We start from the raw sequence: 26,623 nt of genomic DNA, 5'->3' as shown, positions 1-26,623 counted from the left end.
CATAGATGTGGGCAAAACGTCAGGAGAGAATACTTCTGGAACATGGCCACACAGCCCGAAAGACATACAACAACCCTGTGATCCCGGCCATGAAAGCCTTCGACAACACAATGTCCTTTCAGACGGCCTATTCTCTCACACCAGAAGTGACTTGCAGTTTCTCAAGTCGCTCTTGACACGAAAAAAAATGTTCCTTTCTTAAAATAAGAGACAATCTCAATTACTTGGATCACTACCACTGCCACTGTCAAGAGTTGTCATTTTTCCTGAGCAATTGTGTTGCCATGCACCTCCAAAGGGAGGGGAGAGAAAAGAAAGAAACTGTAAGTGATTTTGAGAGAGAGAGAGAGAGAGAGAGAGAGAGAGAGAGAGAGAGAGAGAGAGAGAGAGAGAGAGAGAGAGAGAGAGAGAGAGACTGTATTATGTTCTAGAAAATAACTACTAATTATAATTACTCACTCTGTTTTTTGGCTCAGAAGAAAAGTGGGGTTGCTGTTTCAAGCCACCCAGCACATTTTGTCGTGATTAGAAAATATTCTACACCTTTTACAGAGCAGAAGAAGAGAGAAAGGAATAATTTTTAATGCAAATTAAACTGAAGGGGTAGCGGGAGGGGAACAGATAAGCCAGTAAAATAAAGCTTCGCTCCCTCCCTTTTGCGCTTTTTCTTAAATTAGCCGTCCAATGTATTCTGGAAAAGGGGGCTCCTCTCACATTGGCGGTAAGGGGATCCAAATCCATCATCATAAACAGTGAGCTGATTACCTTTTTTCCCTCCTCAACAATTTCTTTAAGATCACAGTGAAGATTAGGACTGATTTGCTAGGATTTAGCAGCATTTCTAAACACTGCTTAGCTTTACTTCACGGTATACAGTACGATGCAAAAAGGGCTGTGATTTTGGTAAGTACCTTTCCTCTGCACGCAGATGTGTCTTTCTCTGTGTCTGTATTTTAATATGCATAGATCGCTGCTAAACCTTATCGGAATGCATCTATTAGAAAAGCTTAATGAGGTAGTGTTGTCGAAGGCTTTCATGGCCAGGATCACAGGGTTGTTGTATGTCTTTCGGGCTGTGTAGCCATGTTCCAGAAGCATTCTCTCCTGACGTTTCGCCCACATCTATGGCAGGCATCCTCAGAGGTTGTGAGGTAGGGTTTAACTGGCTTGTGGTTGTGAGGTAGCATTTAACTGGCAGAGCTTGTTAATATACTGAGGCAGATCTTATTTCCCTTCTACTTCCATAGTCTAGATGAATATTTTGTAAAGTCTTAACCTCTGTGCTCAGTCAGCATTGCAAAAACATTTAGCACATACCTTTCTCCATTATATTATTGCAGAGTGAGAGATAAACACAGAGAAAGGAGCTGAGCCAACTCAGGTAGCACTTGATCGGACAGAGCTGGTCACTGAAGCATTTCATTTTGCTATTCATTACTTCGCATTCAACTGAAATATAACTTTTTAGCTCCACTGCTTTTGTGCTAAAGAGTTGTGGAAAGGGAGTGTGGGCAGGTGAAAGTAAACAATTAGGCAAGAGAAAGTAATATGAGTTAATCATTGCAGCATTATTATTATTTTTTAAAGACTTCTTTGCTTGGACGGAAGTAAGAACAGTCCAGAAATGTAGCAAGGAGTAAAAGCGCATTTATAGAACAAATAAACAGAATATGCCTTTTTAAAAGCATCTCCTTGGAAAAGGCTGTGTGCAATAGAGAGCTGGTGGTCTACGTATGTGGAAAAGAGGGTGAGTGGGTGTAAAGAAGAGGGAAGTGTCACCTTCGGTTGCTTGGTAACATCTCCTTGGCCGTTCTGGTATCAGATAAAAGAAGTCCAGTCGATGTTATACATTATTCATCAGAGTTCCAATCAAACAATCCCAATTATTTGCTTACACTGGGGGACATCTAGCCAGATCAAAAGAACTCTGACTGGAAACAACACGACCTTTCACCACCGGGACATATCTCTTGATAAATACTTTTGCAGTAAGTATTATCCGACGTTCTGTAGCTGCCGCAGAAAAATCATCCAGAAGAATTGCAGAACTTTTCTGGATGTTCACAGCTTTAGCTTCACATGCTAAAGCCGTCTCACTAACAGAAATTGGATGTTTGTGTTTTGGGGGACTGTAATGTCATCTAATAGGGGACAGTTCTTTGTTAAATGTTTAATAAATGCATGTTTTTCTCCCCCCCAAAAAAATTATGGAAAATTGTTCGTTTAAAATCAAGTGTAATTGAAGTTTTTAAATAACTGTGTGGTGATTTTAATGAGTGCTTTACTTGTGTATAACAGAGGTTGGCTCGGTGTCCGATGGAGTCCCATTCAACTCTGTGGTTCTAAGCTTGTTGTAAAATCTAGGTTTATTTGTAATGTTTATTGCATGGTGTATAATAAACATAAAATAAAACTGTTTTCAAGGGAAACTTGGGAATCAGAGGAAGCTGAGAATGATCGGGGATCAGTGATAACCAATGTAACATCCGAATACCTTGCAAGCCACCTTGCATGCCAGATTCTTCACTACAGCTCTTTTGCACTGTGGTTCAGGGGTATCCTGACAATTGAAGTTTACATGAAAATATTTGACAGTTTGGCAATGATAATCATTTTCTACCATGTTTTAAAAGCTGGCAGTATGAAGTTGTTTTAATCCTAACCTTCAGCAATACTTTGGGAAGGCAGTATAGAAAATGATCTAGATTAGTTCATCTCTGTCACAAAATAAATCTAATATGGTTAGATTGAGGAGAAAAGAACATTACATAAAACTGTCATTTATGATCATTTGTATTGCAGTAATGCCTAGAGATCACTAGTTGTTTAGATTTCTAGTATTATAAGCACACAACTCACAAGTCTATCAGTGATAGGAAGCAACAGGTGATGACAAGAATGCTTGCTGTCAAATAAACAAAATGTGTGTGTGTGTGTGTGTGTGTGTGCTTTCAAATACTGTAATCTGTTGGTTTATGGCAACCCCATGAATTTCAGAGTTTTCCTAAGCAAGAAATTCCCAGAGGTGTTTTTGACAAGTTTCTTCCTCTGAAATTCAACCCGAGATTACAAGTATTGTGTTGTCAAAGGCTTTCATGGCCAGAATCACTGGACTGCTGTGAGTTTTCCAGACTGTACGGCCATGTTCCAGAAGCATTCTCTTTTGACGTTTTGTCTACATCTGTGGCATGCATCTTCAGAGGTTGTGAGGTCTGTTGGAAACTAGGCAAGTGGGGTTTATAAATATGTGAAAGGTCCAGGGTGGGAGAAAGAACTCTTGTCAGTTTGATTAGCATTAAATAGCTTTGCTGCTTCAAAGCCTGGCTGCTTCCTGCCTGTGGGCATCCTTTGTTGGGAGGTTGCTTCTTGGCAGGGGGGTGGACTGGATGGCCCACGAGGTCTCTTCCAATTCTATGATTCTATGATAATATGATTCTATGAGGTGTTAGCTGGCCCTGATTGTTTCTTGTCTGGAATTCCCCGTCTTTTTTGTCTCCCAACAAAGGATGCCCCCTGGCAGGAAGCAGCCAGGCTTTCAAGTTGCAAGGCTATTTAATGCCAATCAAGCTGGCCATAATTCACACTTGCCATAAACAGACAAGAGTTCTTTCTCCCACCTTGGACCTTCACAGATATATAAACCCCACTTGCATAGTTTCCAACAGACCTCACAACCTCTGGGGATGCCTGCCATAGATGTGGGCAAAACAGCAGGAGAGAGTGCTTCTCGAACGTGGCCATACAGCCCAGAAAACTCACAGCAAGTATTCATTGACCATCTCCAGAGGTTGTGAGGTCTGTTGGAAACTATGCAAGTTCTAACCAGACTGACCCGGTTTTGTTTCCAGGATGAGAGAGGGTCTGGTGCCTTTAAAGCCATGAACTAAAATACCAAAACAGGAAATTATCTTAATAAGTTTTAGGTTTTCACCTACCCACCTCTCCTTTTTTTTTTCAGGAAGTAGGCTACAATTCTTGGAGAACCCGAGGGGAATCAACAACTGAAGTCCTCCAAAATGGATAGTCCTTTCAAGATGAACTACTTGTTAGATGTTGATTCTGCCTACCGGTTGTTTTACAGCCAAGGAGCACAAGGTAATGTATTTCAAGATAGTGGAGGTGGTTGTTTTAACGTGTTAAGATACTGAAGGTACGGGCACCATTGCCCTCTTGTGGAAGAGGCATAAGGGAGAAAGTAACTCTCCCTGATTTTAACTGCTCATAGAACTGCTGTTTGCCTAATATAGGCTTTCGTACTCCCAAAAAGCAGCTTCAGTCTCACATCCTCACTTTTAACATGTTTAAGCAATGGGAAGTCATGGCTCTCTACAGTGTGACATGTAGTTTGAACCTACATCCCTTTGCATCCAAAAAACTAGACAAAACAGGGTTTTTTTCATGTCAGGAGCAACTTGAGAATTTGCCAGTCACTTCTGGTGTGAGACAATTGGCCGTCTGCAAGGATGTTGCCCAGGGGATGCCCCAGTGTTTTACCATCCTGTAGGAGGCTTCTGTCATGTCGCCGCATGGGAAACTGGAGCTGACAGATGGAGCTCAGCCCGCTCTATGGATTCAAACAGCCAACCTTTCGGTCAGCAGTCCTGCTGGCACAAGGGTTTAACCCATTGCACCCCTGGGGGCTCCTTTTAGGCAAAACGGTGACACCAGAGGAAAACTGAAAATCTTCTTGTTACATCAAGCTCAGAATTCTGTTCAGGTGTCAGGCGTCAGGGGTAGAAGTAAAGAAGAGTGTCTTTAAGAAGGTTAAGAAGGTCTGAGCTTTCAACGAAGGCTTTGGAGCAGTGGTTCCCAACCTGTGGGCCACGGTCCAGAGGTGGGCCGCGAGAACAAAAATCCGGTCTGCGAACTTCCTTCCTCTTTATTTATTTTAGTTTATTAATTTTTATTTCTGCTCCTTTCTGCAGAGCTGACCATTGCATTGGATAGACCACATCAGCTCTAAATGATGAAATATGGTTTTCTGTGGGCGAGCAGATGGTGACTACTAGATGGCATATGCTCTGTATCAGAAACTAGAGCTGATGTGGTCTATCCAATACAATTTTCTTAATCAGCACCCCAGACCACCAAATCAAATCTAAATTTGACCAAAAGCTGATTCGTAACCCTTTTGGTACTAATGTTGGAGAGTGGTCCCTGGTCAAAGTGGTCCCTGCTTAAAAAAAAAAAAAAGGTTGGGAACCACTGCTTTGGAGGAAGAACAGAGCAAGTTAAGACTGCATGGAGAATGATGTTTTTGTAGATGTCCATTCTATTGCTTGCTCAACATTACTCAGTCTGGTAGCTTGTAGTTGCTGGAATGAAACTGCCATCAACCTTTTTGCTAGCAACAGTAGGAACTGTTATTACCTATAAAGCCCTAAACGGTTCAGGACCTGCTTATCTCCGTGATCGCCTCCTCCCCATGCGGGCCTTAAGATCTTCTGGGGAGGCCCTTCTCTCGCTCCCACCTCCGTCCCAAGCGCGGCTGGTGGGGACGAGGAGAGGGCCTTCTTGGTGGTGGCCCCTCAACTCTGAAAGTCTCTCCCCAGGGAGATCAGATTGGCACCTTCATTGTCCACCTTCCGGAAGGATTTAAAAACCTGGATGTTCCGGTGTGCATTTGAGTGAACAATCTCACCAGTTAGGCAGCTGTCTATACATTCTTATGGCACTTTATACCCACTCCTCACCTTTTAGAGTACAGTCTCTTGATAACAGCTCCTATCCTTGACCATCCCTGAATGTCCCACGAATCCTACTGAGAGTCTTGCACTAGTTACCCTTCACGTATACTGTACTCACGGCCGGGTTTTAAAGTAATTGCTGCATTTATGTGTTCTATTATGTTTATATTTTATTGACTGTTTTAATTCATGTACTGTTGTCTTTTAATCTATGTTTATTGGGCTTGTCCCCATGTGAGCCGCTCTGAGTCCCTTTAGGGAGATGGTGGCGGCATATAAGAATAAAATTATTGTTGTTGTTGTTGTTGTTGTTGTTGTTGTTGTTATTGACACAACAACATAGTATGCCACAGCAAACAAGATAGATATGCTGGATTTCATATCACAAAATAACAAGTCAAACACTTCCCAAGCATTTAGGCTGTGTGATGTATTTTCGGATGATGCACACAGATCCCAGTAAGGTGGCCTTTTGCAGTTGACAGATTGTAATTTTGTCAATATTTATTGTTTCCAAATGCCAGCTGAGATCTTTTGGCATGGCACCCAGTGTGCCAATTACCACTGGGACCACCTGTACTGGTTTATGCCAGAGCCTTTGCAGTTTGATCTTAAGGTCCTGATAGCGGCTGAGTTTTCACTGTTGTTTTTCATCAATCCGACTGTCACCTGGTGGCGGGATATAAGAATAAAATTATTATTATTATTATTATTATTATTATTATTATTATTATTATTATTATTTGAAACACAACAAGATGAGTCCACAGCAAACACTCTGCTGGCTGTTGTATTGAATCACATGTTGGATTATTATTATTATTTTATTATGACACAGCAAACAAGATAGATATGCTGGATTTCGTATCACAAAATCACAAGTTGAACACTTCCCAAGTGTTTAGGACTGTGTGATGTATTTTCGGATGATGCGCGCAGATTCCAGTAGGGTGGCCTTTTGCAGTTGGCAGATCGTAATTTTGTCAATGTCTATTGTTTCCAAATGCCGGCTGAGATCTTTTGGCACGGCACCCGATGTGCCAATCACCACCGGGACCACCTGCACTGGTTTCTGCCAGAGTCTTTGAAGTTCAGTCTTGAGGTCCTGATAGCGGCTGAGTTTTTCCTGTTGTTTTTCATCACTTCAACTGTCACCTGGTATGGTGACATATTATTATTATTATTATTATTATTATTATTATTATTATTATTATTATTATTATTATTATCTGAAGTCTGATATACCAAGGAGTATGCCTCTCATGCAGGTAAAGACTGGCATAGATTTTTCACTTACTGTGATGCTTCTACAGAAAGGTATATGGATCTTGGCATTCACTGTTAATGCATAGCACTGGCCTCCCCCCCCCCCCCCCCCCCCGTCCGCCCATATATATATCACTGGCCATTAAAAAAACATAATTGGACTCAGGGCAAAAGCATTTGGAATATAATAACTTTGGGTTTTGAACAAAATAGTAAATGGGACTGTATGTAATAAAGTGGTACCATTAGATTGATCGTTTGTGCCTTAATAATTTTTTTTCTGTTGCAAAGGAGATCAGATTACCTATAAAAACTTCCAGTTGAGTTTCATTGTCCTCTCAAGACAATAGCAGGAAATTGAGTGGTTATACTGTGAGATGGCGATGTAGTGGAAAAGAGGCTTTGCCTCTGTAATTCACGATGTTACCCACTATTGGGTCCTTCAACAAGTGTTTAGAGTCCATTTCTAGGTATCTATATTGGCCATAAGAGCCAAACTCTGTGTTGCGTTAAGATTGGGATTGGGACCAAAGCTTATTTCTAGGAAAATGTGCTCAGGATTGCGTCATTAGTCTATCTTTGCATTCTTCAAGCTTTCCCATCCCACCGCATAGTTACACTGCCCACACTATGTACCAAAAGAACATCCATCCATTTTAGGAAGAGGCCAAAATGGCGAAGCTGGCAAGAACAAAATAGTGGATCACATAACTGTCCTCTGTTCTTTGAGCTTCCCTTTCCAGAGGAAGCTGCAATATCCCTTAATAGATTAATTGAAAATTGTGTACACCCTTCTCCCATCTGTGGTTCTTGGCAGAAATAACATTAATTCATTACTATTCATCCATTCAGATGTTGGGAAGGAAAAAAAGGGTAGCACTTCTATGAAAGTGTTGATGTTTACTTTGCAAATATATTTCTACGTGCTTATAATATTGGATGAGTCTGTTGATATATTATTTTGTAATAAAGCTAGATCTGAAGGAAACTATTGTAATGTGGACATCCTTTTTCAGACTGAAAAAAATATAATCTCTGTGTTTTCTTTATGTAGATCCCCAGCATGATTTAAAATACATTTATCAGTAAGTCAAAGTCTTGATACACACTGAATGATTAAAACATAAGTTCTTGTTATGGTTACTCTATACTATACAATACAAGATGTCCCAATAACCACGTTGATATTTGACATGAACCAAGCAATAGCTCCTGAATAGTTTACAGCTCGTCTCAATTACAGAGTCTTAATCTCTCCTTTGTTGTTTTTCATGCTAAAAAACATAAAAAGTTTGGATTTAGTCTATGGTCATAAACTATATTGTTATGATGATGCTAGTTTAAAGAATAAACAAATATTAGCAGAGTATCTACACTGTCGAATTAATGTAGTTTGACACCACTTTAACTTCCATGGTTCAGTGCTATAGAATCAGGAGACTTGTAGTTTTATAAGGTCTTTACCCTTCTCTCCCAAAGAGTGCTGATGCCTCACCAAACTACAATAACTATAATTCCATAGCATTGAGCCTTGGCAGTTAAAAGTGATGTCAAACTGCATTAATTCTACAGTGGAGATGCATCTGCTGAAATTACAGCAAGAGTGTAATTTCGGAGACCTTGATGGCACAGCAGATTAAACCGCTGAGCTGATGAACTTTCTGACCGAAAGGTCAGCGGTTTGAATTTGGGGATCAGGGTGAGCTCCTGATGTTAGCTTCAGCTTCTGCCAACCTAGCAGTTCAAAAACATGTAAATGTGAGTAGATCAATAGGTACCGCTCCATTGGGAAGGTAATGTCAGGGGAAAACCTTTACCTTTTCGAAGCCTACATCATAAAATATTTACTGGATTATCAAGTACAGTGTTCCCTCACTTATCGAGCAGGTTAGGTTCCAGAACCACCCGCAATAAGTGAAAATCTGCGAAGTATTTTAATATTTATACATTATTTAATAGTTATACACTATTTTAAGTCTTTATCAACCGATCGTGTGTTGATAAATCACCTCCTTCTCCTCCCATTGCTTTTTTCTCTCCCTTTGGCTTCTCCTTCCTCCCTTCCTTAGGCTGTAAATTGTAATTTTTTTATGATTTATAATAGTCTTTTAGAGTTTATTGAAAAACCGCAAAACAACGAATCCGCGAAAAGTGAACCGCGAAGTAGTGAGAGAACACTGTATTTAAATACTTGATAATCCAATTAATAAATGGTTGGGATAGGATGGTAGATAGAGAAGTCAAGTGGAAATTCAGTGTAGAAAATGCTGAGAGTGAGAATTATAATGTTAAACACTGGCTATTCATAAAACCTTAACTGATATTTGGAGCCCCCAGTGGTGCAAAGGGTTCAACCTTTGTGTCCGCAGGACTGTTGACCAAAAGGTCGGGGGTCGAATCCAGGGAGTGGGGTGAGCTCCCGTCTGTCAGCTCCAGCTTCCCATGCGGGTACATGAGAAGCCTCCCACAGGATGGTAAAACATCAAACATTCAGGTATCCTCTGGGCAATGTCCTTGCAGACGGCCAATTCTCTCACCCCAGAAGCAACTTGAAGTTTCTCAAGTCACTCCTAACACAAAAAAAACTGATAGCATGAGCTAGGTAGGTCATTTAATTCATGATTTTAAAAAGCCTCTTTTCTCCGATTTCTAATCTCTGATAATAAAATTGAGCTTCTTAATAAATTGCAACTCTCTTCCCTCTAATCTTTATCTTCCTGTTTATTTGCTCCATAAAAAGCAACTTTAAAGTTGATGGTTGCATGTCTTGGAAAGCTGAACTATCCTACGCCTAGGGTTTTTTTTTAAGGTTTCTATTTTTGATGTTAGATTTTTAGCACTTTACTATTCTGTGCAGAGATTGGCCTGCTTGCCCTATGGAGAAGGGCATGGCTGACAGAAAGCAGCATTCATCTTCATCTCCATCTCTTTGCACCAGCAGGTGGCATGGTTGAGAGGAAACGCACTACATTTCCAGCTTCTTGCTTTAATACTTTTTTTAATTAAGGCCTATGGTGGTTCAAATGTTTCTTTTATTAAAGATATTTTATATATTAATGTTTAATACAGACAAATGAATTTGCAATGGTATAATCAATATTCAGAAAGAAAAGGAAAGAGAAAAGAACTACAGACAACTTTTGGTATTTGCTAGGATTTTGTTCCAGAACTAAATTAGGTACACAAATTTATGGATGCTAAAGTCACATTGTATACAATAGCATTGTAAAATGGTATCCCTTATAATAAAGGTAAAGATTTCCCCCTGACATTAAGTTTAGTCGTGTCCACCTCTGGGGGTTGGTACTTATTTCTAAGCCAATGAGCTGGTGTTGTCCATAGACACCACCAAGGTCATGTGGTCAGCATGACTACATGGAGCCTGTTATTTTCCCACCAGAGCTGTACCTATTGATCTACTCACATTTGCATGTTATCAAACTGCTAAGTTGGCAGAAGCTGAGGCTAACAGCAGGAGCTCACCCCACTCCCCGGATTCCCTTATATAAACTGGAAAAATCAACTTTGCCTTTTTGGAGGGTTTTTTTGGGAGGGGGGATATTTTCACACACACACCCCCAAAAAACCCTCAATCCATGGATAACCAACAGTATCCATATAAAAAGCATTCTAAAAATGTACATCCTTTAACAGCTATTAATACCTATGGTGATGATTTGAAGATTAGGTGAATAATGTATATTGAGAAATAAATGTTATAATAATGATTTAATGAGGGTCACAAATTCCATCAAACGTACAATTTTGCATTCTCATCCCTGCACAAAGGTGTACTATTTGCATTGCTCAGATGCAAGAGTTGCAGACCTCACTTCAGAGTTCCTCTTCTCGTTTTGCAATATTTCTCTCCTCCTGGAATTTTTTAATCCTTTAATCCGTTTTTTTGAAAATGAGAACAACTGTTACTAAATGTAAATACATTTCTTGTTTGCTGGCATCAAGTCAACTTTCACTCATGGCAACTGAATGAATGAGAGACCTTATTGTTATCAAGCCTGCTCAGATCTTTCAAACCCGTGGTTTGAATCAATTCAGCCACAATGTGATTTTCTCTTTTTCTATCGCTATCCACTTTAACAAGTATTACACTACATAACAACATTTGAAAAAAAATTCTGATCCTGGTTTAATTGTACAGTACTTACTTTGAAAGTAGTTGTTTTACTCCAGAAACTTCATTTGTGTGGCAGTCACAAACTGTGTTCACCTGGCTGTGACTCTATGAGATATTCAATGAAAAACTATAACAAAATGTGTGGCAGATGTCCCGTAAAAACAAAAAAAATCAGTTTAATAAACTTTTCCCATGCCTTTATGATAGAACCAATTAGGAAATGACATTTATAACCCAGGAACAAAAATCATGTTAAGGTAATGGTAAAGGTTTTCCCCTGACGTTAAGTCCATTCATGTCTGACTCTGGGGGTTGGTGCTCATCTCCATTTCTAAGCCGAAGAGCCGGTGTTGTCTGTAGACACCTCCAAGGTCATGTGGCTGGCATGACTGCATGGAACGCCCTTACCTTCCCGCTGGAGCGGTACCTATTGATCTACTCACATTGGCATGTTTTCAAACTGCTAGGTTGGCAGAAGCTGGAGCTAACAGCAGGCGCTCACTCCACTTCCAGGATTTGAACCTGGGACCTTTTGGTCTGCAAGTTCAGCAGCTCAGTGCTTTAACACATTTCGCCACCAGGGCTCCGATAAAAATCATGTTACATCATGGTAATTGTTTTTGCTAATTAATCTTGTCATGTCATGGTATGTACAAAGTATGATAGCCTCAGTTCAGTCATTTTGGCTTGTGAGGCTTATTTATACCTAATCAAAAATCTGGGGTCAGTCTAGAGAAGCAAGGCTCTGGGCTGGCCCCAGAGGCTGCAGAATTGTTCATATGCTCCACCCACAACCTGTAACCATGATGGGGAAAAATCCAGTTGATCCAGTTTAGTTTTTTGTTTTTTTGTTTTTTATCATATCAGAAGCGACTTGAGAACATACTGCAAATTGGTTCTGGTGTGAGGGAATTGGCCGTCTACAGCTCTAGCCTACGAGAACATGAGAGAAGCCTCCCAGCTAACATATTTGGACATCCCATAGGCAACGTCTCTGTAGACGGCCAATCCAGTTTAGTTGAAAGCAATTCAGCTCAGCTGGACTGTCACCCTGACCTGTCCTGTGGCCCCCGTTGCTGTGGTTTTGGAAAGCTCCTGGCCCTGGCTGGGTGTCTTGGCTGATATCAGCAAAGGGACCTACATCATCCAGAGAACTGGGATGATATGAGTCAGAATAAGGGGATGGACAGCGGACCACTTAGGAAATAAGTCTGCTGTCTACACTCAACCTGAAGTGTGGGACTGCTCTGAAGTTTCAGTGATGCCTTTCTTCTTTTTGATAATTTTTAAGTGACCACTGTATTCTTCATAGGTTAAGAGGCATTAGGATTTGTCCATCAAAATCCCATATGTTCAGTAGAGCTTACTGAACAGACATGCATTGGATTGGATTGCCACGTATCCTTAGCAAATGTAAAGGAAGGAAGAGCACTGAAAACAACATGACAAAGACTAAAATTCTCATTATCTCAATTAGAATTAGTTCAATAGATATCTCCAAAGACTAGCTTTTAGAAAGTGCACCTCAATAACCCCCCCTCCCAACCCGCTGAAAACTTCATAGGATTTTTAAACACAAACAAACACATGTTTTTGGATATTAATAGGTAATTGAAGTGCCTTTCACCTATATGTCAAACACATATTCTTCTCAATTGTTTTAAAGTTAAACTTCTTAGGTCATTTGGTTAGTCTACAACAGTGGTTCCCAACCTGTGGTCCATGGACCACCATTGGTCCACAAGAACTAAAATATGGTTCTCAGCCTCACCATTACTACTATGGATAATAACACAACCCAACCAAAAAAAAATTGTTCTTGGTGTCTTCATTTTTAGGTCTGTTCCTAGGGTTATTTTGGATGCTGATTCATAAAATTACACTGGATAGACCACATGGGCTCTAGATTATTAAATATGGTTTTCTGTGGGTAAGCAGATGGCGGCCAATGAATGGCATATGTTCTGTATCAGAAACTAGAGCTGATGTGGTCTATCCAATGGAATTTTCTGAATCAGCACCCCAAATTACCAAACCAAATCTAAAGTTGACCAAAACCTGATCCGTAACCCTTTTGGTATTAATGTTGGAGAGTGGTCCCTGGTCAAATGATCCCTGGTCAAAAAAAGTATGGGAACCACTGGTCTACAGGCACATGAAATTCAACATGAAATAAGCAAAATATTCTTAAGCTGGAGTACCCAGCAAGAGGAGATTGAGGAACTAAGAAATGGCTTTCCATAAGTAAATATTTTGTTGGATTTCAACTGACATCAATAAATGCAGCCATGAAAAATTGTGATTGCCTACCAGGGGTCAGGGAGATGGATGAAATCAGAATTTCTCAAAACCAAACTAAGAATAGTTGAAAAAGAGGTCATAAATCACTCAAATATAGTGAATTCTTTTTGGGAATAATGTATCAAAATTTGTGCGGCTGGTCGCCAAGGTGAGTCACCTTTTAGGGAATGAGGTGATTCCTAATTGATTTTATAGCTCGAGTTCTCTATCAAGAGCAATGAAAGGAAGGAGAAAGAGGAAATTGTGAGATAATAGGCAGTGGAGAGGTGTACAAGACTAGGAGATAGAAGAGGCAAGGAATCAAACAAATCAATTAGGAGATAATAACTAAGCCCTTGGCTATAGTCCTTTAGTCTATCAGTAGTGCTCTCTGGGCAGTATGGAAGGAGATGGGAGAATGATGTTGCATTTTGAACAAAAGCTCAGAACAGCTGCTCTGTTCTTCTAATCGAATGTGTGTCTATTCCTTAAGATAATTTTAAATTTGTATGTCATTGACACATTATTAATAAACATTAAGTGTTTGATACCTCAGTTTGCTTAAGACTGTTTGGTTTCTTTTTTTTTAATGTTTTTAAAGATATCTGCAATAACATTGGCCTTAATACATTCAAGAAATCCCCATGTGCCATCCATCTTGAAATGCAGTACTCTTCCAAATTTGTTTAGGAGTCTCCAGGCTTTAACATCAATTACATTTTATTTCAACATTGCTTTCACCAAGAAGCAACAGATAAGACTTCCACGTGAAACCAAAAGCTTAAATCTAAGCTGTGTTTAACAGAAGCCATTCACCAAAGGGGAGGAAAAGGGAGAGCTTGGAAAAACTAGCTTTTGGACTACAATGGCTCAGAGATTCTTAGAGTTCTAACCCAAAATAATGTTTCCAATATCCAAACAAGAATATTTCTGAGGATCAAGTCTTTTCTACAGTAGAGTCTCGCTTATCCAACGTTCTGGATTATCCAACACAGTCTGCCTCCTGTCCGGATCCACAGCTGTTTCTCTAGACAGCAAGAACTGAACTTTTTGTGGATTTAACTTCCGACAGTGTTGTTATGCAATTCTATCTTTATTTGTAGTTAATTTGTTAGTAGCCAATGTTTTTATAGTCAATGTTTTCAATACATTATGATGTTTTGGTGCTAAATTCATAAATACAGTAATTACTACATAACGTTACCATGTATTGAACTGCTTTTTCTGTAGATTTGTTCTAAAACATGATGTTTTGGTGCTTAATTTGTAAAATCATAACGTAATTTGATGTTTAATAGGCGTTTCCTTAATCCCTCCTTATTATCCAATATTTTCACTTATCCAACATTCTCCAGCCCGTTTATGTTGGATAAGTGAGACTCTACTGTATTGAAACTAGGAGATCTCCAATGGGAACTACAATTAACCTGAAGTGAACAACTTCCAGTGTGAGCTCTGTGCATCTCTAGATGCACATATCAACTAGCGGAATTTCATGAGGAATGCATATTCCCATCTATATGAAAAATTATTATGATTATTTCTTTTAAAATATTTATGATTACTTATACCTCACTTTCCCCCCAGTATTGAAGTCCAAAGCACATTCTTCCAGTTCATTGGATGAGCCATGGATAAATACAATATGAGTGATGCCAATGCATTCAGATATTCATCTGTATCTATTTCAGCAGAAGTTTATTTCCTTGCAAGAATCTGCATTGTTAAATTGAGGCATTTATATGCACAATGTGGACATACCTGTAAAAAAGGGGGAAGAAATATAATCAAGTTTAGATTTGATTTAGCACTTGAACAATCACAGAAAATTTATTTATGCCATGTTTCCTGGAGTAGAAAACCCCTTTCTATCTGAATCTAAGATGACAGAGTAGATATTTCTCAAAGACAGATTTCTTTCCCCAATTGGATATTAGTACTTTCATTGAAATTCTTTGCACTATATTCTTCAGGATGTACAAATCAGTAAAGCTAGGTCATTCAGACTTTTTCAGGCTCAACCTCTTTACAGTATGTGACATTTGGCTCTGAAACTTCCTGATTACGAGAGTTTTCAAAGAAAACACATTTAACAGTAGAACAGAAATAATCATTACCATGCTCTGAACAGTTTGTGCAGAAATTAGAATAAAAGAAATTATAACAATCATAAAGATCAGAATAGGTGGGCAAAAATAGATTGGCTGTCTATGTATATTTTAAACCCAATCCGGGGAGCAGAGCGAGTGCCCGCTGTTAGCCCCAGCTTCTGCCAACCTAGCAGTTCGAAAACATGCAAATGTGAGTAGATAAATAGGTACCGCTCCAGTGGGGAGGCAATGGCGCTCCATGCAGTCATGCTGGCCACATGACCTTGGAGCTGTCTACGGACAACACTAGCTCTTCAGCTTAGAAATGGAGATGAGCACCAACCCCCAGAGTCCGGCATGACTGGACTTAATGTCAGGGGAAAACCTTTACCTTTACTACCTTGCCAGAGTCATAGTCCAATGCTCAAACCATTACAACACATTGGGTCTCCTTGGTTCAGTACCAGTCATAAAGAAATTGACTTTAAGTGCTCCCTTCATTTCCTGTTCTGTTTAATTCAACAAGATGGAAGAGACTGTATGGGTTGAGTTCAAGTTCACTTAGCATGTTTCCAAATGAGGGCCAATAACACTGAGAGCCCCTCAAAATTTGGCTTCAGGTGGAAATGAATTTTCTGTTGTTTTATGCATAACTTCCTCTCATACTAACTTCTCAGTTGTCACCATGAGAATGCAATGGCTATATTTCCAAATCTGGGGAAAACAGTGAGTCAGAGCTTAGAAAGGTTACCCTTTGGATAATGGCCAGAATCCCTTTTTTTGTGCAAAGCATGTGGTTCACTGTAAACTATAATCCTTTCCTTCTCCAAAGCAGTATAAGCAAACTTTTCATATCGGAGATTACTTGATGTTAAATCACTGAATGAAAACAGAAGCAAATAGCAAAGGGTGCCTAAAACTATCCAGATTCTGTGTAAAGTCTAACAGGAAATGTGTTTTTTTGCATTAATACTCAGAATTTTGTTAGAACAGGATTATTTATAAGCATAGTTTAGTGAATTAGGCTACAATTCTGGAACTACTTTCACTACTATTATGGATGGCCCCCGAAGTTTCTCTTATAAGTTTCTGTAATATCTTCTAGTGAACAATCAGTGTAAGACATAACACTGAACTATCACCAGGCAATTCTGCAGTGACAGAGGGCAGCTGTTACAGCTGAATGATGTAGTGTAGTGAAAAAGATTTGAGAAGGAACATCTATGTGATAATAAGTTAAATGTTAGGAACCCTCAGTGGCGCAGCAGATTAAACTGCTGAGCTGTTGAACTTGCTGACCCAAAGGTCAGTGGTTTGAATCCGGGGAGTGAGGTGAGCTCCCACTGTTAGCCCCAGCTTCTGCCAGCCTAGCAGTTCAAAAACATGCAAATGTAAGTAGATCAATAGGTACCACTCCAGCAGGAAGGTAACAGCACTCCATGCAGTCATGCCAGTCACATCACTTAGGAGGTGTCCACGGACAACGCTGGGTCTTTGGCTTAGAAATGAAGATGAGCACCACTTCCCAGAGTTGGACTCGACTAGACATAATGTCAAGGGCAGTGCTTCTCAAACTGTGGGTCCCCAGATGTTTTGGCCTTCAAGTCCCAGGAATCCTAACAGCTGGTAAACTGACTGGGATTTCTGGGAGTTGTAGGCCAAAACATCTGGGGACCCACAGTTGAGAACCACTGGTCAAGGGGAAACCTTTACCCTTCGCGGAGATAGAGGCTGAGTATAAGAAATATATTATTATTATTATTATTATTATTATTATTATTATTATTATTATTATTTTATTGTATGACACAGCAAACAAGATAGACATGCTGGATTTCGTTTCACAAAATCACAAGTCGAACACTTCCCAAGTGTCTAGGACTGTGTGATGTATTTTCGGATGATGTGTGCAGATCCCAGTAGAGTGGCCTTTTGCAGTTGGCAGATCGTAATTTTGTCAATGTCTATTGTTTCCAAATGCTGGCTGAGATCTTTTGGGACGGCACCCAATGTGCCAATCACCACCGGGACCACCTGCACTGGTTTCTGCCAGAGTCTTTGCAGTTCAGTCTTGAGGTCCTGATAGCTGCTGAGTTTTTCCTGTTGTTTTTCATCAATGCGACTGTCACCTGGGATGGCAACATCAATGATCCAAACTTTTTTCTTTTCCACAACTGTGATGTCTGGCGTGTTGTGTTCCAGAACTTTGTCAGTCTGGATTCGGAAGTCCCACAGTATCTTTGCGTGCTCATTTTCCAATACTTTTGCAGGTTTGTGATCCCACCAGTTCTTTGCTGCTGGGAGGTGGTACTTGAGGCATTAGTTCCAATGAATCATTTGGGCCACATAGTTGTGCCTCTGTTTATAGTCTGTCTGTGCGCTTTTCTTACAGCAGCTGAGGATATGATCAATGGTTTCGTCGGTTTCCTTGCAGAGTCTGCCTTTTGGGTCATCAGCTGATTTTTCGATCTTGGCCTTAATTGCATTTGTTCTGATGGCTTGCTCCTGGGCTGCAAGGATCAGGCCTTCTGTCTCCTTCTTCAGGGTCCCATTTGTGAGCCAGAGCCAGGTCTTCTCCTTATCAGCTTTTCCTTCAATTTTGCCAAAGAACTTTCCATGCAATGTTTTGTGGTGCCAGCTGTCAGCTCTAGTTTGTAGTGCAATTTTCTTGTACTGGTTTTTTGTTTATTATTATTATTATTTGAAACACACCAAGATGAGTCCACAGCAGACACTGCTGGCTGTTGAATTGGATCACACGTCAGACACTTCCCAAGTGTCTAGGACTGTGTGATGTATCGGCGATTATTATTATTATTATTATTATTATTATTATTATTATTATTATTACTACTATTATGATGCCTGTGTTCAAGGTTGTGCCCTATTCCCGAAATCCTTGGTGTCTTGAGGACTGCATCTCCAGTAATTCTAAGAGAACTCATTCAGCTCTCAATTATGAGAGCTGGACATGTTTAGCCTACAGAAGAGAAGGCTGAGAGGAGACATGATAGTCATGTACAAATATGTGAGGGGAAGTCATCAGGAGGAAGGAGGAAGCTTGTTTTCTGCTGGAGACTAGGATGCGGAACAATGGCTTCCAACTACAGGAAAGGAGATTCCACCTGAACATCAGGAAGAACTGTAAGAGCTGTTCAGCAGTGGAACTCTCTGCCCTGGTGTATGGTGGAGACTCCTTCTTTGGAGGCTTTTAAGCAGAGGCTTAAAAAGTGGCCTAGGGGACTTGAAGGTTGGGTTGCTGACCTGAAGGCTGCCAGGTTCGAATCCCACCCGGGGAGAACGCGGATGAGCTCCTTCTATCATCTCCAGCTCCATGCGGGGACATGAGAGAAGCCTCCCACAAGGATGGTAAAACATCAAAAAACATCTGGGCATCCCCTGGGCAATGTCCTTGCAGATGGCCAATTCTCTCCAGAAGCAACTCCAGTTGCTCCTGACACAGAAAAAAAAAGCAGAGGCTGGATGGCCATCTGTCGAGGGTGCTTTGAATGCAATTTCCTACTTCTTGGAAGGGTTGGACAGGATGGCCCATGAGGTTTCTTCCAACTCTGTGATTCTATGACATCTGTATCTGCTTCCTCAGCTGGGATGGTATTCAGGGAGGTGACATCATGCAACCTTTCATGTCTTCTCTCTCTTTTGTGTGCATGAGAGAGTCACACGTCCACTACAATGCAAGCTGAGCTTTGATCTGCTTCGGAGAGTCCAGTCATTTCACAATCATTCTTTATTATGGGTGGGGGGAAGACTCCCAATCACTCTGACCAGGCTTTTGTGAGGCTCTGCAGGGTGCTGGGTGGGGACTCTCTGTCCTTGCAAGGTTGGGGGTGGCAAGGCAGGGTTGCCAAAGCAGCTCCAGTCCAGAGATCCTTAACGGGTTTTCCTTTTCTCTCTCTCCCCCTTCCTCAACTCTCCCTCCTCCCTCCCTCTGTCTGCCTCTGCTCCTGACTCTCTCTCTCTCTCTTTCCCTTCCCCTCCTTCTCTCCCCCTCCCCCTTCCTCTGCCTGCTCGCCTTCCTCCTCTTCTTCCTCCTCCTCCTCCCACCTTGGGGCTCCTCTTCCTCCCTCGCCAGCTCGCCGGGCGACCCTGCTCACCGTACCCACCTTAATGGCGGCATCTTCCGAGGAGGACATCGACCGGAGACCCATCCGGAGAGTCCGGTCCAAGAGTGACACCCCTTACCTCGCCGAGGCCAGGATCTCCTTCAACCTCGAGGCAGGTGAGTGTGGCAAACGCCTCTCTCTCTCTCTCTTCTCCCATCGCTGCTGCACTCCTCCCTCCCCTCTTTGTGTCTGATGGGCGTGTGTGTGTGTGTATACAGTATATATATACACACACATACATATAGAGATGCAGCTCCTGCTGCAGGAATGCCAATCCCCGACGCGTCTCCCTCTTTCTCCGCACACCGCCCGACATCTGTGTAAAAGAGGAGCTGGATCAAGGAGGTTGGGCGTTCAGCACCAGGCTGGAGGGCCCTGTCTGGAAGTCATCGTGGCCTCAAAGTTCGGGGTGTGAAGACACACACATGGGGAAGAGGCGATTCCGCAGCCAGTGCAGACAGCCTGCCTGACATTTCCCCAAACGTTGCCACCTCCTGGCTTCTCTTCAGCCTTTCCAGCCTCTCTCCCAGCCTGCAGGATCTCTCACATCCAGGGCTGTAGCCAAGGGATTGGGGTTAGGAGTCCAACCCCCGGTCCTGGAAATTTTTCAGGCTTAAAATGAATTTTAACTGATTAACCAAATCCCCATGAGTGTCCACTGAAGTTTATCAGTTTTGAAGTTTATCAATTGAGCCTGATTTCTAAATTAGTTTTGCATTATGGAACTACACTTCTTAGTTTGCTTTAAAAAATTTCAACCCCCCCCCCATTTTTCTCTGCTCACACCCCATCCATTTCCCCTCTCAAAGCCCTGCATGCCCCTTCCCAAACCACCACCTGCTGGCTTCCAGTCTGGCATGTAAGGGGGGGGGGAGGCTTGAGAGGCTTCAGCCCCCCCCCCCGAAATTCTCAGGGTGGCCCTTGAGAAGGCCTTACATTTATTATTTAAACCAGTGAAGGGCAAGCTTTTGCACTTGGTGTGTCAAAATTTGCCAAAAAACCTAGCATGACTTGGGTGGTGTGTCACTTTGAGAAAAAAACCCATAATTTCACAATATGTATAGTGTTAAAGCGCTGAGCTGTTGAACTTGCAGACCGAAAGGTCCCAGGTTCAAATCCCGCGAGCGGAATAAGCGCCCGCTGTTAGCCCCAGTTCCTGCCAACCTAGCAGTTCGAAAACATGCAAATGTGAGTAGATCAATAGGTACCGCTCTGGAGGGAAGGTAACGGCACTCCATGCAGTCATGCCGGCCACATGACCCCCAGAGTCGGTCACGACTGGACTTAGCATCAGGGGAAAACCTTTAACCTATGGAACTACTCTTCATAGTTTGCTTTAAAAAAATTTCAAACCTCCCCCCCCCCCCAAAAAAAACCCATTTTCTCTGCTCACACCCCATCCATTTTCCCTCTCAAAGCCCTGCATGCTCCTTCCCAAACCACCACCTGCTGGCTTCCAGTATGGCATGTGGGGGGGGGGCTTGAGGGGCTTCTGCCCCCCCCCTGAAATTCTCAGGGCGGTCCGCGAGAACATTTACGTTGGCAAAAGTTCTTCCCTAACCCTGGACTTCCCACAGATATATATAAACATTCCTTGCTTAGTTTTTCCATACCTCACAACCTCTGAGGATGCCTGACATAGATGTGGGCGAAACGTCAGGAGAGAATACTTCTAGAACATGGCCATACAGCCCGGAAAACATACAACAACCCTGTTCTGTTTATTCATATCATGATCTGTTCACCACGCTGAATATATCCCATATATATATATATATATATATATATATATAAAGGTAAAGATTTCCCCTGACATTAAGTCCAGTCATGTATGACTCTGGGGGTTGGTGCTCATCTCCTTTTCTAAGCCGAAGAGCCAACATTGTCCGTAGACACCTCCAAGGTCATGTGGCCAGCATGACTGCATGGAGCGTTGTTACCTTCCCGCTGGAGCGGTACCTATTGATCTACTCACATTGGCATGTTTTCGAACTGCTAGGTTGGCAGAAGCTGGAGCTAACAGTGGGCTCACTCCGCTCCTGGGATTTGAACCTGGGACCTTTCAGTCTGTAAGTTCAGCAGCTCAGCGCTTTAACACACTAAGCCACCGGAGGCTCCTTATATATATATATATATCCCCTGGTGGTTTAGTGTGTTAAAGCGCTGAGCTGCTGAACTTGCGGACCAAAATATCCCAGGTTCAAATCCCAGGAGCGGAATGAGCACCCGGTGTTAGCCCCAGCTCCTGCCAACCTAGCAGTTCGAAAACATGCCAATGTGAGTAGATCAATAGGTACCGCTCCGGCGGGAAGGTAACAGCGCTTCATGCAGTCATGCCGGCCACATGACCTTGGAGGTGTCTACGGACAATGCCGGCTCTTTGGCTTAGAAATGGAGATGAGCACCAACCCCCAGAGTCAGTCACAACTGGACTTAACGTCAGGGGAAACATTTACCTTTATTGGGATAACGATACAAAAGGTTTGCTAGGGTAGATCCTCTCTCACCCAGACTCAGCCCCCTCCCGAACCAAAATCCTGGCTACCCCACTGAGTCGAAATCGGGTTTGCTCTTCTCTTCCTCTATTTCCCTGAGCCCTGACCTTGTCCTCCTTGAAGTACATCTGTAATTTCCCTTTCCCCTGAAAGGTACATCCCTTTCTTCCATCTGTTGTTTCCTCCTACTTAAGGCTGTCACTTTTAAAAAGCAAAATCTCAAGGAATGGAGTTGGGAGAGACCCCTCAAAGGCTAGCCTATCCAATCCAGCCACGTTCTGCCATGCAGGGACACACAATCAGAGCACTCTAAACAAATGGCCATCACAACCTCTGAGAATGCCTGCCATAGATGTGGGTGAAACGTCAGGGGAGAATACTTCTGGAACATGGCTATACAGCCCGGAAAACATACAACAACCCCATCCAGCCTCTGCTTAGGAACCTCCAAGCAGAGTTTTGGGTTCTCATAGAAGTCTGACTTGCTGAAATTGAGTACAGTAGAGTCTCACTTATCCAACATAAATGGGCCGGCAAAATGTTGGATAAGCGAAAATGTTGGATAATAAGGAGGGGTTAAGGAAAAGCCTATTAAACATCAAATTACGTTATGATTTTACAAATTAAGCAACAAAACATCATGTTTTACAACAAATTGACAGAAAGGCAGTTCAATACATGATAAAGTTATGTAGTAATTACTGTATTTACAAGTTTAGCACCAAAACATTGCAATGTATTGAAAATGTTGACTACAAAACATAGGTTACTAACAAATTGACTGCAAATAAAGATAGAATTGCATAAAATGAACTTGCAGTAACAACATTATCGGAAATTAAATCCGTAAAAAGTTCAGTCCTTGCTGCTTGGAAAAACAGTTGTGGATCCAGGCAGAAGGCAGACTTCATTGGATAATCCAGAATGTTGGATAAGCGAATGTTGGATAAGTGAGACTCTACCGTATGCAAACGGATCTTTGGGTGCATCTACACCAGTGGTTCTCAACCTGTGGGTCCCCGGATGTTTTGGCCTTCAATTCCCAGAAATTTTAACAGCTGGTAAACTGGCTGGGAATTCTGGGAGTTGTAGGCAAAAAACATCTGGGGACCCACAGGTTGGGAACCACTGGTCTACACTGTAGAGTTAATGTAGTTTAATGCCACTTTAACTGGAGCCCCCAATGGCGCAGTGGGTTAAACCTTTGTGCCTATAGGACTGATGACCTGAAGGTTGGATTGCTGACCTGAAGGTTGCCAGTTCAAATTCCACCCGGGGAGAGCACGGATGAGCTCCCTCTATCAGCTCCAGCTCCATGCAGGAACATGAGAGAAGCCTCCCACAAGGATGGTAAAAACATCAAAACATCCAGAAGTCCCCTGGGCAATGTCCTTGCAGATGGCCAATTCTCTCACATCAGAAGTGACTTGGAGTTTCTCAAGTTGCTCCTGACACACACAAAAATCCACTTTAACTGCAGAGGTTCAATGCTATGGAATGCAGAAGGTTCTCATCAATGCTTCCTCTACATCCTGGAAAGAAGTGATGAGTGGAGTGCCGCAGGGTTCTGTCCTGGGCCTAGTTCTGTTCAATTTCTTTATTAATGACTTAGATGAAGGGTTAGAAGGCATGATCAACAAGTTTGCAGATGACACCAAATTTGGCAAGATAGCCAAAAGACAAGAGCAGAATTCAAAACGATCTTAACAGATTAGAGTCAGAACAGTGTAAGTCAGAACAGTTATATTTCTTAAATGTAACCCCATATATATATATATATACATATATATATATATATACACACACACACACACACACACACACACACACACTCATACACACACACACACACACACACACAAGCTTTGGATAGCATAGGGAAGGGTTTTAACACCCATGTTGAGTTCGTTTTGCTGTCTGTGCCCCAATTCAATAGATTTCCCCTTACTTTCAGTTCCTGTGACAATTGGATTTTGAAAAAATTGTTGTTGTGGAAGCAAAGATTGGCGAGAAAACTTCAGTGGAGACTCCTTTTCCCCATGATAATAACTCTTCCAGGAGTGAATTTTTCTTTTCTTTTTATTTTTCTCTTATTTCCTATTGTCCCAGCCCTGTTCTTAATGATGAGTCATTTGTAAGTCAGATGTTTGTAACTCAGGGACTGCTTGTATACTCATGTATAAGTCTAGAAATTTTAGTCAAAACAATCAACCTGGATTAAAAAAACCCTGGCTAACTTATTCACCAGTCAGTGTCAGTACTGTACCTCAGCTCTTATCAAAAATCACCGCTTTCTCTAAGACAGTGGTTCTCAACTTGAGGTCCCCAGATGTTTTGGCCTTCAACACCCAGAAATCCTAACAGCTGGTAAACTAGTTGGGATTTCTGAGAGTTGTAGGCTAAAACACCTGGGGACTCACAGGTTGAGAACCACTAATCAAAGTGGTGAAAGACAAGGCCTTAATCTATCCCAGGATAACCTAAAAGAAACACCACCACCACCACCACCCGCCACCCTCAGTTCTCTCCATTATTGCACAGCTTCTGGCCGTTTTTAATACCTAGGTGGGGAAATTATATTGGTGGCCAGGCCTGTCCCCTTAGGCAGTATTAGTGCCTTCTTCTCTCTAAAGAATGAGCCTTGACTTATCCACAGGTCCTTGCAGACTGCCAAGTCTCTCACACCAGAAGCCACCTGCAGTTTCTCAAGTCGCTCCTGACATGAAGAAAATTGCCCTTCAAATAACAATTGTACCCACAATGAAAATTTTCCAAATTTCTAGCACTGTAGAGAGTAAGTAGTTGAATTTCATTGAACACCTAGATCTATTATTTTTGCTGTGGTTGCATTCTTTTAATAATTTTGCCTGCCCTTTTTCTTTGGATACCTGAACTATATTTCTAAATGCTCAACTGAATTTTTAAGTTACTACAATGCTGGAACTTTGGAACTGAAGGAATATCCTATGAAGCAGCAGAATGCTTATTTGGGATGTCCTCATTACCCCATGCTGAGCAACACCTGTAAAGTCTTGTATTTTCAACAGCTGTGTACAAAATTGAATTTCAGCAGCTGTTGCTTTTTTGACAAGCATCACCAATGGAAACCCCTCTTCAACACAGCCATTAAAGATACAGTGAAATGCATTTCACTTGATAGATACATATAGCCCATTTGCACATCTTTTATGCCCAAGAGGCCGCAGAGAATTCTTACCCAAACTTAACTTCTTAACAGGACTGTGTAGCAAAGACTTCTATTCCAAGAATCCCTATTAACTTGATAAGTGGTGGTTAGTAGATAAATCCATGTATCCAGAAGAATGCCCTATCCCACAACAACTAAAATAAATGATGCAAAGTAAGGCAATCTGATGGTTTCCAGCTTTTTCTGGAAATGTGGGTGTGTCTCTTTGTCACTGCTTAGTGTGCCTTTCCTATCCCTTTCCACCTAGTAAGATGTTTTTGTAAAAAAAAGCTGTTCATATTCATTGATTAGTTTGTTGATTTAGGAAACAGATCATAAATTCCTTTCTGGTTGTTAAGCTATGTCAATCTGTCTGAATCTGTGGTGGCTTTACTTTTCTATCTGAGGAACCTGAATGTGAATTTACTGCTGTAGCTTCTAAGATGATGAAGGGTCTGGAATAGTATGGTGGAAGAATGCAAAGTATATCAGTTAACAGAAATTGCGTTTGGTTTCCTGGGGGCAATAATATAATGGAAAATGCTATGATTTGACAAACTAACCAAAAAAAATTCCAGGTCCTAAAATTGTTCCATCAGGTCAATTATGGCTTTGTCAACTTGAAGTGCCTTTTTCATCAGTGCTGAAAGGTTCATATAGGAAGTTTCCCTCCATATGTAAATATAACAAAGATGCTTAATTTCCACACCCATTTCCCCTAGTGACACATATATCATCTTTATCGATTGTACTGTACTTTTTCTCCATGGAATCATTCACAGAAAAATGTTCTTCTAGGAATGTAAATACTCAGCAAAGTGCTGAAGGATGTTTTCATTAAGCTGCTCTCCATCTGATGCTTTGAATTTAGAAATACAATACAAATTGGTTGCTAAGCAATGTTTATGCAAATGAGCAAAGCGATTCTGAAATGTGCCTGTAGTGAGTATCTAATGCTATTTTTATAAAATCATTAAAAAATAAAACAAGGGTCCTTAATCCAGATGAGGACCAATACTGGATTAAGTGAGTGTACTCTAATCCGATGGGTTGTATAGTTGAGGCTTTTATCTGGAAAGCACGGACAAAATTTAAAAATATGTATGCTTCTTAGTTATGTGTGTTTTTTTAAAAAAAATCATAATCCGAATTACTAATATTGCCATTGAAAATTACAGAATTTATTTACATTGTTCTTCAGGAAGGGACATTGAAATATTATCTGATGCCAAAATATTAGATTACTTACCGGTATATGCTTATTGCTTGCCTTAAGGCATGTTTGCAGAATGCAAATGATGTGTCTTTTGTACTGTATTTCAACCAATCAAGGGTTTTGTTGTGTTTTATTTGTTTTGG

General features: G+C 41.4%; 1 protein-coding gene and 1 long non-coding RNA gene across 4 annotated transcripts in view; one reads left to right on the top strand and one right to left on the bottom strand.

Annotated features, from left to right (window-relative positions):
• The first annotated feature begins 473 nt into the window (after positions 1-473).
• phactr1 (phosphatase and actin regulator 1) overlaps positions 474-26,623 on the top strand; it is a 352,956-nt gene continuing 326,806 nt past the window's right edge. The window contains exons 1-3 of one of the 3 annotated variants that reach the window (XM_008108838.2): positions 474-903; positions 3,959-4,095; positions 19,552-19,698. In XM_008108838.2, the coding sequence (XP_008107045.1) occupies positions 4,017-4,095; positions 19,552-19,698 (226 nt within the window). In that variant the 5' untranslated portion in view covers positions 474-903; positions 3,959-4,016. Of the gene's footprint in view, positions 904-1,236; positions 1,989-3,958; positions 4,096-19,551; positions 19,699-26,623 lie in introns of those variants that run through there. The other 2 variants (XM_008108837.2, XM_008108841.2) reach the window with 2 other exon arrangements.
• LOC134298615 (uncharacterized) lies at positions 4,998-19,709 on the bottom strand. The gene is made up of 3 exons (XR_010005711.1): positions 19,583-19,709; positions 11,120-11,193; positions 4,998-6,356 (listed from the first exon to the last, which is right to left on the bottom strand). It is a non-coding gene; the product is annotated as an uncharacterized LOC134298615 (long non-coding RNA).

This window comes from Anolis carolinensis, chromosome 4 (genome assembly GCF_035594765.1).
Source record: "Anolis carolinensis isolate JA03-04 chromosome 4, rAnoCar3.1.pri, whole genome shotgun sequence".
Classification (NCBI taxonomy): Eukaryota; Metazoa; Chordata; class Lepidosauria; order Squamata; family Dactyloidae; genus Anolis; species Anolis carolinensis.
Note: the sequence above shows the minus strand (reverse complement) of the source record. Positions and strands in the feature narration are given on the sequence as shown.